We start from the raw sequence: 17280 nt of genomic DNA, 5'->3' as shown, positions 1-17280 counted from the left end.
TGCTTAATAATAACAATTATAATAGCAATAATAATAATTATTATAGATTAGTAATGTATAACGCCTTAAGGTTGACAGAGTCTTTCACATATATTATCTTGTGATCCTCACAACAACCCTGTGAAATAGGTTATATTATCCTCATTTTACAGATGAGGAAACTAATGATAAGAGAGATTATGTGGTTTGCCATGAGTCATGTAACTAGTAAGAGACTGAGATAGGATTCTGTCTCAGGTCTTAATAAACATTTGATTGATGCAAATCTTGTTTCTTATACTTGTAAGCTATATGATTATGGGTAATTTACCCAGCGTTTCTAGTCTTCAGGCAACTTTCTGAGAGGATAAGTTATTGATAGAGTATTTTAAAGGAAGTTGCCTTCCAGGCCCTTGATATATTTGATGTATTATGGTTATACTCCCAGACCACAAAAATTGATTTTACCTAGTTTTTAATAGAAGTACCTCTTGTTTGTATTAGGAAATAGCAAAAAATTAAAAAAAAAAACGCAAACTGTGGAGTTACCTTTATCTATTTAATGTCATATAATATGTTTAAATACATAAAATGAATTTTAAACCAGAATAGCCCATAATATCATCCTAAACACATCTGGGAGTGTTTATGAATGGGGAAACCTGACCCTAAATGGAGATGGATCTTATGGGCAGAGTGGCTTCAGTAGTGATAGTGGGAAGGGGAGAGGAAAACTTACTCGGGATACTAGGCAGATAGGGAGTGATCAGAGGCACTATCATGACATTAAGAAAGAGGATGAAGGTAACCTTGAAAGAAAGGAACAAGATAGTCTGCAGCATGCTTTTAGGACAAAAAACTTAGAAAGGGTTCATGAAGGATACAAAAGAATCAATTCATGTTACCACTTATGGGATAAAACACTGTTTCTTTGTTACAGGTATGAATGGCTGGACCCAAGCATTAAAAAAACAGAATGGTCTAGGGAGGAGGAAGAAAAGCTTTTGCACCTGGCCAAATTGATGCCAACCCAGTGGAGAACCATTGCCCCAATCATCGGGCGGACAGCTGCACAGTGCTTGGAGCACTATGAATTTCTCCTGTGAGTGAGTCTTTGGGAAAAACAAAAAAAACAAAAAACATTCAAATTGTACACAGTTAATGTTGAAGAAAACTTTGGATTACTTCTTTTGATTTTAAATGATTGTAGATCTGAATAAAAGTAAAGGAGCTAATTTAAAAGAAAATTCTTTAATGGTTAAAATCAATGTTACTAGCCTTATGTTGTTTAGGTTTAAACCTGCCATCTACTAACATGAATTGATCAGGAGTGTGAATTTTCTCAAATTTCAATTAAATTGAAGAAAGATTTAACAGGAAAAAATAGCATGTAAAATAAAGTGTGTTTTCCATTAGTTCTTAGACTAATAGGCACAGTTCTTTGAAATTCTTTGTTATTTGCTTTATTAGTTGAACTCCAACTTGATTTCTGTAGTAGCATACACAGTCTGTTCAAATCTCTTAACTCCTCTCCAAGTGACATCTCAAAGATCTACTAAATTTTCTTAGGATGAGGTTTTAAAAGCTATGGTTACTCTTAACATGAAGTATTTTTTAAGCACGTGAACAGAAATCAGTTTCTCCTCAAAATTTCTTGGGGATAGTAGGATTCTATACATTAAATAAATTTTTTTTGATGTCTACATTCTACTCTAATTCTTATTTTAAGAGTCTTTTAACTGTGTATGAACACCTTGGAGTCACAGTGATAGGCTTTGTTTAGGGAAGAAGAAACGATATGTAACAAAATCATTAACTTTGCAGCTAAACTTTAGGCTATGACAGTGTTCTGGGTCTCCATTCACAATCCTTTTTTTCTACTGCTTTTTAAAAATGTGACCTTGGCTAAGTTAACTCATTTCTTCATGATTTATCTATCTGTGGAACGGGGCTAAGTGGCCTTTTAAATGATTTGAAGCGTCTGACAGTATATCCTTGATCTTCTTGAAAGAGGGTTACCGTTTCTACAGAAGGATTTTACTTTAAAAACTAATGGCACAGAGAAAGAAAACTATAGACTAATCTCACCAATGAGTATTGATGCAAACATTTTAAATAAAATCCTTATAAGGAGACTAAAGAAATATGTCCAGAAAGTAATTCATTGTGAACAGTTTGGATTCATACTGAGGATGCAAGAATGATTCAACATTAGGAAAACAGTGAGCATAATTCATTATCTAAACAATAAAGATAACAGAAGCCATGTGGTTATTTTAGTAGATGCAGAGAAAGCCTTTGACGAAATATGGCATTCATCTTAAAAACCCTAAAAGACATAGCTGTGAAAAAGCATTTTTTAAATATGAAAAAAATGTATATTTTTAGGATTTCTAAGGTAGTAGATGAGGGGAATGCTTTGGATATGGGTTATCTAGACTTCAGCAAAGATTTGATAAAACATCTCATGCTATTCTTATAGGAAAGATGGAGAGATATGGATTAGATGTTCATATAATTAGATCTAGGATTCAGAACTAGTTGAATGGCTGGACTTAAAGAATAATTGTTAATGATTCATTATCAGCATGGCAGGAGGAGTGAAGTATTCTTGGGATGTGTTTTTGACTCTGTCCTGTTCAGTCATTATCACTGATTTGGAAAAAAGGATAGATGTATGGTCATCAAATTTGTAGTTGACACAAAGTTGTTGGGGAATAGCTCACACACAAGATGATAAAATCAGATTTCAATGAATCTAGTAAAATAAAATTTATTAGGAACAAATGTAAAGTCTTCCATTTGGGTACACAAAAGTCAGCTTTGCAAGTCCAAGGTGGTAAAGGCATGGCTAAACAGCAGTTCTGAAAAAGATCTGGACATTTTAAGGGACTGAAAGCTCAATGTGAGTCAGCAGAGTAATGTGGCAGCCAGAAAAGATTGTGTGATCTTGGCTTCATAGAGAAAGACAAAGCTTCCAAGAAATAGAAGTGATAGTTCCAGTGTACTCTGCCTTTGTTAAACCTCATCTGGAGTATTGTAACCAGTTGTGGATGCCTAGAGAAGATGAGACTTGGGGATGTGATTGCTAAAGGGCCATTACATGGAAGAGGGTTAGATTTGTTCTATTTGGCCATGGAAGGCAGAACTTGGAGTAGAAGGTGGAAGTTGCAAAGAAGACATTTTTAAACTTGATCTCGAGTAAAATTGCCTCATAATTAGAGCTGTCCCTAAATAGAATGGTCTCCCTTAAGAGGTGGTGGTTTCCCTCCTTTGGAAGTCTTCAGGATGGGTGAGATGACCAATCATCATTTGTATTATAGGTTGGGCTAGGTGGCTGTTGATATCCTTTCCAACATTCACATTCTCCGATTCTGTGATTTCATCTTTCTCAGAACTAGAAGGTTTCCAGATACCAGCAGGAGTAAAGCAAGTATGCTCCACTTTCTCCACTCTTATTCAACATAATTCTAGAAGGGCTAGCTATACAACGAGATAAGACAATAAAGTCAAAGGCATAAAGGCATTGGCAAAGAAGAGTCACGCTGTCTCTTTGTAGATGACATCATGGTTATGTAGAAAACCTCAGAGAATCAGTGAAAAAACTATCAGGATAAAAAAGTTCACAAACTCAATAACATTTCTATACAGTATTAAGAAAAACCAAGAAATGATAATCCTATCTAAAAGCTAATAAGAGCTAATAGCTAACCTAGTGCTTTAAGGTTTACAGAATGCTTTACATAGAAATTTGTTCAAAATTACTACAAACAACAGTATGGAGTAGTCGTTAGTGAGCTGTCCTTGGAGTGCAGGAAAACCTGGGTTCAAGTCCTGTCTCACACAGTCTGTCCATGCTTGTCCATTCTTGTCCTTGTTCTTCCAAAAGTTTACCTTAAGGGATCTACCTAACATGCTAGAAACCTTCCTCGTTTTGTCCTGACATTGCCAAGGTACCAGTGGGGCCCTCTGGCTGCCCACCTCTAATCCCTCTTTCTTGCTATGTGACCAACTCATCTTCATTTTCTGTCATACTTTGTCTTTTTTCTCCAGAGTTCGTAATTGATTATGGGCAGTAGCCTGCTCACATGCACCCTGTGCCTTTCCATTGACCTCTGTGATTTTTTTAGTTCTCATTTTTAATGCTTCAAATGCAGTTGTAATCTGTCCTGCTATTAAATAGCAACACCAGTTGAATACTAATATTGAAAAGATTGGCCTTTGCTTTCATAAAACTCCTTGGTCAGTAAAAGAACTTTGCCACTTTTTGAAAGCAATCCAGCCTGCTCTCCTTTTCCTGTTTAACTCTGGGCCTAACTAGTTCATCTGTATTGTCTGTCCAAGATATACATACCATTGGACCACTTCTCTGGCGTGCCCATCCTGATGTTTGTTGAAATCTTGTTGAAATCCTGGCAATTGGTCTTTCCTGTGTGGATGGACAGGCCAAATTTCATTAAGGGATTACAGTTCTCTTCTTGGGAGGCTCTGCAGGATCTGGGGCTTAATATAATCTGCTCAATGTCTTCTGCAAACAGGAACATCTGCAGGACCTTACCATCCACAAGTAATCCTTTTTTGACAAGGACTTTGTGCTGAATCTCCATCATCACTGTGGTGAATACCTTTGGAGAACATAAGTCTCCCTTTTTTATGCCTTGCCTGATGTTTATAATTGAAAGTTATCATACAGGGTGATTTCCCTTATATCTTCTAATGAATTTTGAATGTTTTTGACATATAGATGGGAGACATGTAAAAGAGTCTGTAAGGTGGTATTTTGTCTTACTGAATCAAAAAGCATTTTCATAATTGACAAACAGTGAAATCATATTCTCTACATCTTTCAGTTAGTTTCGAAATGGTAAATCTATGGTCCGTTGTTTAAGATCGCTCACAAAAGCCTGCTTATTCCTTCATCAAGGATGTCCTTGATTCATATATAGATGATTCTCATAAAGATTTTACATAGATGAAAGGAATTGGTATGTAGGTCTGTAATTATTGATATTTTCTCAGTTGCTCTTTTTTTTTGGTATAAGGTCTGAGATTTTTTCCATGCCTTTTACATATTTCTCTCACTCAAATCCCGTGTATATTATTTCCTCAATGCATTCTCAATTGTATTGCCTCCACCACAGATGGACATTTCTCTTACTCATTCTCACTTACAGCTACTATCCTTGATGGAGAGAGAATACTTTGTTAAAATGGCTTTTGTAATTTTCCATTTTTCTAATGTTTCTTGTTCTCCTTCCACTTTAATTCTTGAATGACTTTGGGATGACTTGGCTTATTTAGATGTCTTGCCAAGCTTTCTTTGAACTGGTTTTACTCTTTACTAATTCATGAGATTATTCTGTTTATAATTGTCCATCATTCAATTTTGTAAGCTTTTACCTATTTATATTCTTACCTACTGTTGCTTTTGGCAGCCATCTTTCTGTTTGGCAAATAAGTCAGATTTCCTGTCTAAAGTAATTTCTAGGCTTTTTTTTTTGTTTTTTTATTGTGACAATTAATTTACATTGGGTTGAACTTGTTTCAGATAATTAGATTTGTTTTTTATATAATTTCTGTTGCCCTTTTCCTATTTTTTCATGTTAAATAACTTGTTTAAAGAAATTCCAGAGTTAAGTTGTTTTCAGTCATATGATACAGTTTTCATTACTTGATTTTTTTTTTAAAACTAATTTTTATCTTAACTGGCAAGTTTATGGTCTGATTGGAAAGATAGATGATTCAGCTATGATGGGAGCAGATTCATATCTACAACACTTTTTTTCTGTTAAAAATATAATTTATTTTGTTCTTTATGGTGTGATTTGATACTCACCAAATCCAATGCCTGCTGATTCATTTTTTGAAGAGCGTATTCATAGGATAGAGGTGTGAGACTTTTCTCTAAATTTTGTCTTTGGCTTCTCTTATTTCTCTTCTTGAACCATGCTTTCCTATAGATTTATCCCATCTTTTCCTTTTCCCACACTTATATTTAAATTACCAAGTGTCAGAGTATATGTTGATTTGATTCAGAGAATCTTATAAAGTTCTTTGTAGAGTTTGTCTACCACTGAATCTCAGCAACCAGTGTTAGAGCATAAGCTGCAGTTATTTTTGTGGTGGTCTTTCTGCAAATGCTTATTGGTTTTGCAATAATTGATGACCAAATATGCCAGGAAATAACGTTTCTTGTTGCTCGTAGGTACATGTTAAAAAGTTACTCTGCCAGCTTCTTTCTTTGCCATCTGTCTATTTAGCTGCAAATTCCTTTTTTATAGCAGAAATTCCAAGATTGATATGATTCAGCTCCTCTAGGAATATGTCATTTGGTTTGATCACTGAACAAGGATCTCACATTTAGGATATAGGCAGAGTTTAATGATGGTCTAAAAATTGTGTTATTCTTAGCATCTTCTCTGCTTGGTTTCCTGCCCCTCTGCCACCATCCCTGCAAGAGTGGAAGAGGCATGCCCAGGACCGAGGGCCATTTGTATAAATACTCCTGCAAGACACTTTTGACAAAAAGAAAAGGAAACTGCCACTAGTTCAAAATGAACATAGGACCACAATATAAAAGGACACAGCATGAAAATGTAAGAGGAGAATGAGATCAGGGATCATTCACAACTATGGGTAAGGGGAGATTTTCATCTAAACAAAGGAAGATAGAACATAAAAAATAAACTAGAAAATTTTGATATGATAAAATTTAAAAAGCCTTTTCATACATAAAATCAATGAAGACAGGATTAGAAGAGAAACAGCAGAGTACAGAAAATACTTGTATCCTTAGAAATCTGATAACCACAATAATACAGAGACTTGACATTTCTGGAGTAAATGTGGCAGAGTGGTGGTAAAGGGGACAGAAGATGCTAAGTGTCACAGTTTTTAAACTAAACATTAACTGTGAAGTAAAATGTTTTATATAACAATTTTTTTTCTACCAGCTTTTATTTAGTAAAGGCAGTAAGAAACTAGTAAAGGGAGATGATTTCTTTTTTTGTTTTTCCTCTTAGGAATTTTAATTTTGGCTGTTTAATAGATATAAGCCTAAAGCTGGGGGAAATGTGCATTTCTTAGAATTAATAGCATAAGTAACCTGATGCCCTCTTTCCAGGGATAAAGCTGCCCAAAGAGACAATGAAGAGGAGACAGCCGATGATCCACGAAAACTTAAACCTGGAGAGATTGATCCAAATCCAGAAACGAAACCAGCCAGACCTGATCCAATTGATATGGATGAGGGCAAGTGTTTTCCCATGAGGAAACCGTTTTAACTTTAAATTGCTCAGATGTTTCTTTATCTTACCTCTTTGGGGTTTCTTCTTAACTTTTGGAAACCTTTTGGCAATTACTCTTTCTCTTTCTTCCTTAATACTTTCTCTCTCTTCAGTGGTTTCCATTTTTTTTTTGTTTCCTTTCACAAATAAACTGTTCTTTTAACCAATGGCTTGTTTATCTAGTTGTCTTCTAAGTGAACAGTGCTAAGTACCTATATAGTTACTGTGGGGAAGAGGTTAAGGTGGGGAGCCAGGACGTCTGAATCTTGCTCCTAATTCTACTATGAGTGACTTAGGTTACCTTGGGGAGGTTGAGTGTCTCTGAGCCTCAGTTTGCAAATGCATTTGATGACAAGAATAGCTCATTTACTCCAGGGTTATTGTGAAGATCAGATGAGATAACATTTGTAAAGCCTTTAACACAGTGCTTGGCACATAGTAGGTCCTCTATAAATTCTAGCTATTATTTTTACCTCACAAGGTTATTGTGAGGGTCAATGAGATGATAGATATGAGAATACTTTGGAAAAGTTTAAAATGCTATATAGCACTCAATTCTACACAAACATATAAATGCTCAAATTGATATAATAATGACTCATGTTAGTAATGCTGTTTTACTGTGAGGGCAAACCTATAAAGGGGAATAATGTTAAAGAGAAATATACTTGAGGGAAAAAAAAAATTGGAATATGAACAATTTCCCCCTATAGTAGGTACTTGATTTCCCTAGTGATACTGAATTGATGATGAAACTTAAAAGATTAGTTTTTTTGGATCTCTACATGAGTCTTGGGTGTTTAATTTCAGTTTTTTTAAAAAAAAGTTTATTTAAAAAAGGGCTAATCACATAAGAAAGTTCAGTAAGTTTCATGTCAAGAGGAAAGAATAATTTATACTACATAGATTCATAGTATCTTCCTTTTTCTGAGGGAGAGGCATTAAGTTTTTTTTCCCCCCCACAGATGAACTTGAAATGCTCTCAGAAGCTCGAGCCCGTCTGGCAAACACACAGGGAAAGAAGGCCAAGAGGAAAGCGAGAGAGAAACAGCTGGAAGAAGCAAGGTCAGGTTTTCTTCACTTTCATGAGAGTCGTTTGTTAACCAAAGCAGTCATAAACCCAATGAGAGTATTGTACTTCTTTTCACTATTTTGTGAATATAAAAGAATTGTTCATCTTTTCTTATTGTTAGTTTGCTAATCTCATTGTCCTAATACTTTGAAGGTATCTTAGTTTTTTTCCTATTAAACATCATAGTTACAGAAATGGTGGGTTTTTGAAGTCATAGCAGAAATAATGCTTTTCTGTTGCTTGGAATTTACTTTTTAGTAGTTGTTAATATGATATCCTAACATTGTTTCATAAACAAAGAGGATAATTTATAACTCATAGTTTTATACTATAAGATCATTGATACCCTATGTTTTGGCATGACTGCTAATTAATTGATTAGTATGAGGCACTATTGACATACCGGGAACTCTTTCTGACTAAACAGAGAGTCCTCTCTAATGAAATTTAAAATTTTTCCTTAAACTTTATGGAAATGATTCTAGAAAGAAAATTTGTTCTTTATTTTTTTTGTTAGAGACCAGGTGAGTATTTGAGATTATATCCCAGTAAGTCTTCTCTTTTTCTCCTATTTTCATTGCTTTCTCTTCTTAGTGGATTTCTTTTGCTTAGTTGTCTAGTCACCTAAGACAAAGTATTTAGTTGTTGTACAGGTTTTGCCCTCTCTGGGCTCAGATGGTTGAATAATCTTCCTGACTTATATAGCTGTCCTTAATGGTCCCAAATTTAAGAGTGTCTAAAGCTTCCTGTCCTGGTTACTAGAGCTGTTATGGTTGGTTTTCTACTTTTTAATTGCTACTTTCCATATAGTTTCAGTACATACCGTATCAGGGCCTAGTTTGTAGTCTCTTTCAAGTCTCATAATTCAGTTTTACCAGGGCAGTTTATCTGTCTAGACCTGAAAAGGCTGCCTGATTTTTTGTCATATTGTTGGGGTAGTGGCAGGATCAGGAAGGCATATTTTCTGCTCCATCCCACCTACGTCTCTTTCCTCACTTCTATATGTGGGGAAAGGTGATATGAATAAAGTATGATCAAAGAATTAGTCTCTCATCTGTGTCTCTGTCTCTGACTCCAACTTCACAAATACTTATAGCTCTGCATTTAGAATCTGGCAGATGGACCTGAGAATCCCTTATCATGACTAATATTAGTGTTTCAAAATTGAGACTTTAAAGATTCTTAAATTTTTGTTTAAGAAAAGGCAGAATAGCTCCACTAAAATAGTATTTATCCATTTAGATTGCCTGATGTAAACGTAAACAGTAAGCCGGCTACTTTACTTTATGAAGTTACAGATCACTTTTCTTTTTCTAATTTTAATCATTTTCTCATTCTTCAGGCGCCTGGCTGCCCTCCAAAAGAGAAGAGAACTTCGAGCAGCTGGCATAGAAATTCAGAAGAAAAGGAAAAAGAAGAGAGGAGTAGATTATAATGCAGAAATTCCATTTGAAAAAAAGCCTGCTCCAGGTTTTTATGACACATCTGAAGAAAATTATCAGGCACTTGATGCTGACTTTAAGAAGTTACGACAACAAGATCTTGATGGGGAGTTAAGATCGTGAGTAGCCTTTCTAAATTTTTTTTGAAATTTTCGTTTTATAAAGTACACCATCACAAAAGACAGATATAAGGAGTAAAACCTTATACAAAACCCTTAACCATTTAACGGAATAGAACCAAAGGAATTGAACAACAAACAAGAAAGCATTCTTTCTGTGTCCTTCCCAAGTTTAATTGTTCATGTTTGAAAGCATATGTAACATTCTATATCCATAATTACATACGTCTACATTTTTAAAAAAAATTTTTAATTATCTTTTGTTATCATTTACAAACATATCTCTCCTCCCCCCAATCCATCCAGTCATTTTTTGTAACAAAAAATAAAAGAAAGGACTACAAAAGAAGTTTAGCAAAACTAATCAACACATCACCTGTGCCCAACTACACAGGTAGTATTCTGTATCCTCCTCTGCAAAGAAGAGAGGGACATGCATTCACTTCTCTACTTTGGTCACTAAAATTACACAACATTTAATTTCATTTTTTTGGTCTTTCCATTTACATTGTTGTACTGGTATATATTGTTTTCCTGGTTCTGCTACTTCACTAAGTTTTTCCATTCTTCTCTGAATTCTTCACAGTGATCATTTCTTATGCTCCAACATTATTCCATTGTATTCATGTACCACAGTTTGTTTAACCATTCCCCAGTTTATGGTTTCCCACTTTATTGCCATTATTTTTTAGCACAGAAATGCTGTTCTTCATATGTGGGTGTTTATGGATCCTTTCTTTTTATCATTGATGACCTTGAAATATATGCCTAGCAGTAGGATCTCTGTGTCAAGGACGCAGGCATTTTATTCACCTTATTTTTGTTTTCTAAATTGTTATCTAGAATGTTTGTACTAGTTTATAGCTACACGAATAGTACATCAGTGTGCCTCTTTCTGCAGCCTTCTGGCACCATTTTAATCTTTTGTCATCTTTGTCAGTTTACCAGGTGTGAGGTGAAATCTCACAGTTGTTTTAATGTGCATTTCAGTCAGGAAGTTAGTCAGCAGGTACTTACCGTGTGCCAAGTGTTGGTTGTACAAAGAAAGGCAAAAATATGTTTCTGACCCCAAGGGGATCACTCTGTAATGGGAGAGATAATATGCAAATAACTATATATGTTCAAGATACATGCAGTGTAAATGGAAGATAACCTTAGGGGATAGTCATTAGTAGTAGGGGGAAGTCTCACTGACATCGACCTCCTACAGAAAATGGGATTTCAGCGGAGTCTTGAAGGAAACCAGCAAAGTCAGGAGGCACTTGGTGGGAAGGAAAGCATTCTGTGCACGGGGGACAGCCAGTGAGAAGGCTCACGTCTGGGGGGTGGAGTGACTTCTCTGAGGAGCAGCAGATAGGTCACTGGAGCTGGATCATAGACTACATGGAGGAGAGTGAAGTATAAGAAGACTGGCAAGGTAGAAAGCTGCCAGGTTGTGAATGGCTCTAAATGCCACATTGAGCATTTCATATTTAATCGTGGAGATAATAGGGTGCCACTGGGCTTTAGGGGTGACATGGTCAGATCTGTGCTTTAGAAAGATCACTGAGGCAGTTGTTTAGAGGATGGATTGAAGAGGGGAGAGACTTGAGGCAGGAAGACCAACCAGATTATTGGAATAGTCTTAAGTTCTCATTATTGGTAATTTGACTCAGTCTTTGATATGGTTGTTAATAATTTTCAGTTCTTTTGAGAACTGTTTGTTCATATCCTACTATTTATCAACTGGGGTTGGTTCTTATTCTTTTATATTTGTGATATTCCGAAATATATCTATGTATATGGATATGTGTATCTATACTGTTAACTATGTATCTTGGATGTTAGACCTTCCTCAGAGATATTTGATGCAAAAAGTTTTCTCCTTTTCAAGTTTTTTGACACTGTTCCTTATATCTTTGCTGTTCTGATTTTGTTCCTGCAAAAGCATTTCAATTTCATGTAATTGGAGTTCTCTCTTTTATCTTTTGTGATCTCCTGTATCCCTAGCTGGGGCAGCTAGGTGGTGCCATAGTGCATGGAGCACTGGGCCTGAAGTCAGAAAGACTCATCTTCCTGAGTTCAAATCTGGCCTCAGACAGTTACTAATTGTGTGACCTTGGGCAAGCGACTTCACCCTGTAGACCTCAGTTTCATCATCTGTAATATGAGCCAGAGAAGGAAATGGCAAACCGCTCCAGTATCTTTGCCAAGAAAACCCCAAATGGGGCCACGAAGAGTCAGACACAACTGAGATGACTGAGCAACAATACATCCCTAGCCTTCCGATCTTTTTTGTTTTTTAAAGTATCTCTTCGTTCTAGCTTGATTTCTTCGGTCTTTTTTTTTCACGCATTATTTTTAATTGGTCTTGTGAGTTTCTTGACAGCATTAATTCTTGCTAAAATGACACATTTAGAGAAATTATCAAGAGAGACAATATTGCATAATGGCTAGAAAGCTGGCCTTGGAGTCAAGAAGACATAAGTTCAAGTCCCACTTCTGACATTTGTTGTCCCTGTGACTCTGGGAGAGTCACTTATCTTTTTGGTGTCTGGGCAAGCCTCTAAGACTGTATGTTACAGAATCATTGTTGAATTGCATTGGTAAATGGAATTTCCTCCTCAGGAATTGCCTTCACCAATTAAATCATAACTCTAATCCCTCCTGCTACCTAAAAAAAATCCATTTGAGAGTATATTATGGGAATATTCTTGCCTTGTGACATTTTAGCGTTTTCAGTTCCTTTGTGCTATTAAAAATTTTTTTGGTGGCAAATTTTTTTGTTGTGCTCATTTTCTGTTTTGCTTGATTTTTGTTTTCTTAAATAAATATAGAGGACTATTCTTTTCTGGATTAGACTATGAGCTCCTTGAAAGCAGGGACTGTTTTTTGCCTTTGTAGCTCCAGCTCTTAGCACAGTGCCTGGCAAGTAGTAGGTGCTTAAGAAATGCTTGTTGACTTGATTTGACTCGGTGTTTGAGAACAATGCATTTTAGGATGGAAAAGTTGTTCGTGACTTTTTTGACTTTTGGCAGGCAACCTTTTGGTATCACCATTCACTTGGGAAATTATGTAACTCCTTTTCTTTTTTTTTCCTCCCCTATGCTTCATGACAGTGAAAAGGAAAGTAGAGATAGGAAGAAAGACAAACAACATTTGAAAAGAAAGAAGGAGTCTGATTTGCCATCGGCTATTCTTCAGACCAGTGGAGTATCAGAATTTACTAAAAAGAGAAGCAAATTAGTACTTCCTGCACCTCAGGTAAATTGCAAAATGATTTTTTTCACTATGTTAACCATTGGCCATATGCAGCCTTTATGATAGATATCCAAAGTGCAAGCTCCCTGAATTTTACCCATTTTTCTTTACTTATTGGTTGTCTTATTAAATTTGGAGGCTCCTGGAAAAGAATTCCTATGATATGCTACAATACAATCTTGTGGTGTCTGATGAGCACTAAAAACATATTTACTTGTTTCTAGCTAAGATCCCTAGAAAGACTAGTGTCTGTTCTGGCTTCAGATACTTCCACACACTGGACCTGGGAGATCCATGGAGCCTGGCTAATGCTGTGACTGCCTTAGACCATGGTTGAATCCTTGGAAAAGTGTTTTGCCTTTCTTTTGCTTTCTTCTGAGAAGGAAACTGAATATGTTATGTTATTTTGTTGGGATATGAACCTGCTAGCTCTATTGACTTCTCCCATATTCTTCTTGCCTCTAGTTGAGGTATTTCATCTGAGGGATGGTTGGTTAGAAATGCAGCCTAACACCAAGGAAAATCCTGTTTTGTTCAGAATAACAGCCCCCATATAGCTGTCTTCCAGCCTCATAAAATTTTTTCTTTGCGTAGTCAGTTTAGAATGAGGCAGAGGGGCCAGGAGCTTTTCAGCTTAACTGTGATTGGTGAAGCTAGAGTAAATGGATCAACAGAAGCCTGAGTACTTCAGAGTAATCTGAAATGGTGGAAAGAGAACTAAAGTACTATTCATTTGCCAGTGCAGAATTTTAAAAAAAATCTTGAGAACCAAGTGGAAAAAAAATATACATAGAATACCAGGGAACATTGAGTTTTTTGGGCTGGCTGTAGGAACATGAATTAGCTTTGTCATATTTTAGTGTGATGCATTGGAAAGAGTGCTGTCTTTGGCATCAGAGGAAATGCGTTTGAATAGGGATGCTACTTCTTAATATCTAGACAATATGGGGCAAATCACTTCACCTTTCAGTACTTCTTATACCAAATGACTTTTAAGGTTCTGTCTACTCTAAAGCTATGATCCTGTGCTCCTTCTTAAAGCAGTAGACAGAATGAATTACTATTACTACTGTTATTCATTATAATGAAGCTTTACCTGTAGTACTTTTCTTAGAATTCATTAGAATTTTAGTTTTGATGAAATGACTTTGTAATTGCTGTTAATGAAAAATAGACCTCTATTTCTGATGATTCTTTAACCCAGTTTGCCCTGGTCTTATGTAAATTTTTTTACTTGATTCTCAGGATTTAAAAAAAAGTCCTGTATTGGCAAATTAATAATACTTTAATTCTATTTCCATCATTTCAGACTTCTTTGCAGTACTCAGACTAATTATAAAGACCCCTAGGTTTTAGTACTGTCTTTACCATGAACTAGTTGGGTGATTGGCCAAGTCATCTTATTTTTGTCAGCCTTAGTTTCCCCATTTATGAAATGAAAGAGCTGGTGCATTAGATAACCTTAAAACTTTATGTATGAGTCTAAATATATTAATGTATTAAGCATTTTTTTAGGGGGTTATCATTTAAAAACTTTTATAGCCAAACTTAAAAAAAAAACTTATTGTAAGTTTAGGAACCATCAATAAAATTTATATTCAAATAAAATAAAAATCTGCATAAACCCATAAATTCCAAATTATTTACAATTTTTTAGAAAGGTATAATGATAAAATAATAACAAAATATGGTGTTTGCTTCCATGTTCCCTTCTAGAACTAATCCTTGTAAATTTCAAGCTGTGTTAGTTTGGGGATTAGAATATTACTTAGATTGTTGATTACTTCCTTTCAGATTTCAGATGCAGAACTTCAAGAAGTTGTAAAAGTTGGCCAAGCAAGTGAAATTGCTCGTCAAACAGCAGAGGAATCTGGCATAATGAATTCTGCTTCCAGTACTCTTTTGTCTGAATATAATGTCACCAACAATAGTATTGCTCTGAGGACACCCAAAACTCCAGCTGCCCAAGATCGAATTCTGCAGGTGAGTACATTTACCCTGTACTGTACAATGTAATAATACAAGATATATAGTTTTATATTATGAAATAGAACATGATATTTTGGTGTTTTTTTTTTAAATAAATCTGTCTTTTAGGGCAGGTAGCTTGAGGTTAGGTTTTTGAGATCACAGTTTAATAGACATTTACCTCTTGTCTAATTCAAGCTAAGAATTAGAAGACTACTTATTTGAAGATTACTTATTTTTAATTAAAATGTTAATTTTAATTAATTTTAAAAGATTAATTATTTTAATTTCAACTTTACTTTCTAAAAGAGAAACACCTTTTTGATTGCCATTACTTTAATCCATTTTACTTAAAGTATATGAACCAAAGCCTTCATTTACTCAGTCTTTTGAATGATTACACTTATTTTAATACTTTAAAAATATCCATACTAATAGTTTTTATCTAGTAATATTGGCCGACTATTTGCAGAGTTTGTGGCTTTGCTAAGGAGGGGCAGTAGAGTATTGGGAATATGGGCCAGAAGACATGAGCCCTAGATTCAAATCTCTGGCTACTTTTTTTTTTTTTTTTTGTTAGCAGGATGACCTCTACAAAGTTAATTAGCCATTTTGAATTTTAGAAGAATTTGTAAAGTTGGGGGTAAAATTTCTTTTAGTTATTGTGATGAAATGGTATGTATATGTTTTGAGTATATCTCTGATGAAAACATGAGAAGAAAAAAGTCATTGTTTCGTAGATGATACTTTATAGCAGATCGTAGCTAGTCATATAGTTGAATGAGAGGTATAGAGAATAAAAGATTCTCTTGTTTTTAAAAAATTATTATTATTACAAATAAGCATTTAACTGAGAACAAGACTTAGTGGAACAGATTCCATCCTTAGAGGCCCTCCTGCAGCCACTTGGCTGACATGTGCATGCTATGATCATGTTCTCCTTTGCAGATGATTTTGTGCTGATTTCGTTGAACTCTGAATACTGCATTGAATTTTTTTGTTTTTGTTTTTTGTTTTGTTTTACAAGGCAATTGGGGTTAAGTGACTTGCCCAGGGTCACACAGCTAGTAAGTGTCAAGTGTCTGGTCTGAGACTGGATTTGAACTCAGGTCCTCCTGACTCCAGGGCAGGTGCTCTGTCCACTGCACCACCTAGCTGCCCCCTACATTGAATTTTTAATGAGATTCATGACCACTCAAAAAGAGATTGTTTTAATGATCAACGTAGGAAAAGCTCAAGTGGAGCAAGAATGTATATTGCCTACATTATGGTAACTGTCAATGGGCAACCTGTTCAAGTTTTGGTTATTTTTACAAAATGAAAAGTGCAGTGATCAGTCTAGGGATTCTAGTTTGCAAACCTCGTAGACTCTTGAACTTCCCCTAAAACTTAGCCCAAGTACAGCCCAAGGAAGCCCTTCTCAATCCCCGTTTGCTAGTGCTCAGACATTACTTTGTACATTTTTTGTATTTAATTTTCTGTGTGTGTTGTTTCCTCTAATAGAAAGCAAACTTCTTAAGTGCAGGCACAGTTTCATTTTTGTTTCTGTTATCTGTAGACAGCAAATGCTTTTTGGTTTGAATTGAATTGATTAAGCAATTTACTCAGATTGCAGTTGAAATCCAGCATGGTTATCTGTAAAGTGAGGATGGTGGAAAAATATCAGGCTCGTCAAAATTCTTAAAAATTTATTAATCCACCAGCATTTATTAAATGTCTACTATATGCCTGTCACTGATAAGTGCAGAAATACAAATACAGAAATGATACGATCCTTCTTCTCAAGGAGCTGACATCCTGTTGGGGAGACATGTCCATAAGTGTATGAAGAATCTATACAAAGTAAGCAGAAATTAATTTTGGGAGAGAGGGAACTAATTGCTGGAAGATTCAGGAATGGCTTCATGCTTAGGGTGGTCTTGAAGGAAACAAGGGATTCTGAGAGGTAGAGAAGATTAGGAAGTGCCCTCCAGGAAGGAGGAACAGCCGGCACAGAGGCTTCTGTTTTGGAGATGGGGTGTTGAGGAACAGCCAGGAGACCACTTTGACTGGGCTCCAGTAAATATATCACCTGTTCGATAGTGGTCAAAGAAGAGTGGTAAAATAAACAAAGCCAGAATGCGGAATAAAATGTGGGTCTTCTGATTTTTCGAATTCAGGAGAACACTTGATTT

General features: G+C 35.5%; 1 protein-coding gene across 1 annotated transcript in view; it reads left to right on the top strand.

Moving 5' to 3' along the window:
- Positions 1-17280, top strand: part of CDC5L (cell division cycle 5 like) — a 51767-nt gene that overhangs the window by 7115 nt on the left and 27372 nt on the right. The window contains exons 3-8 of the mRNA XM_027838447.1: positions 920-1081; positions 7103-7230; positions 8231-8330; positions 9680-9898; positions 12997-13141; positions 14933-15121. Of these exons, the coding sequence (XP_027694248.1) occupies positions 920-1081; positions 7103-7230; positions 8231-8330; positions 9680-9898; positions 12997-13141; positions 14933-15121 (943 nt within the window). The remainder of the gene's footprint in view (positions 1-919; positions 1082-7102; positions 7231-8230; positions 8331-9679; positions 9899-12996; positions 13142-14932; positions 15122-17280) is intronic.

This window comes from Vombatus ursinus, unplaced genomic scaffold (genome assembly GCF_900497805.2).
Source record: "Vombatus ursinus unplaced genomic scaffold, bare-nosed wombat genome assembly UNPS02014826.1, whole genome shotgun sequence".
NCBI classification, from domain to species: Eukaryota; Metazoa; Chordata; class Mammalia; order Diprotodontia; family Vombatidae; genus Vombatus; species Vombatus ursinus.
Note: the sequence above shows the minus strand (reverse complement) of the source record. Positions and strands in the feature narration are given on the sequence as shown.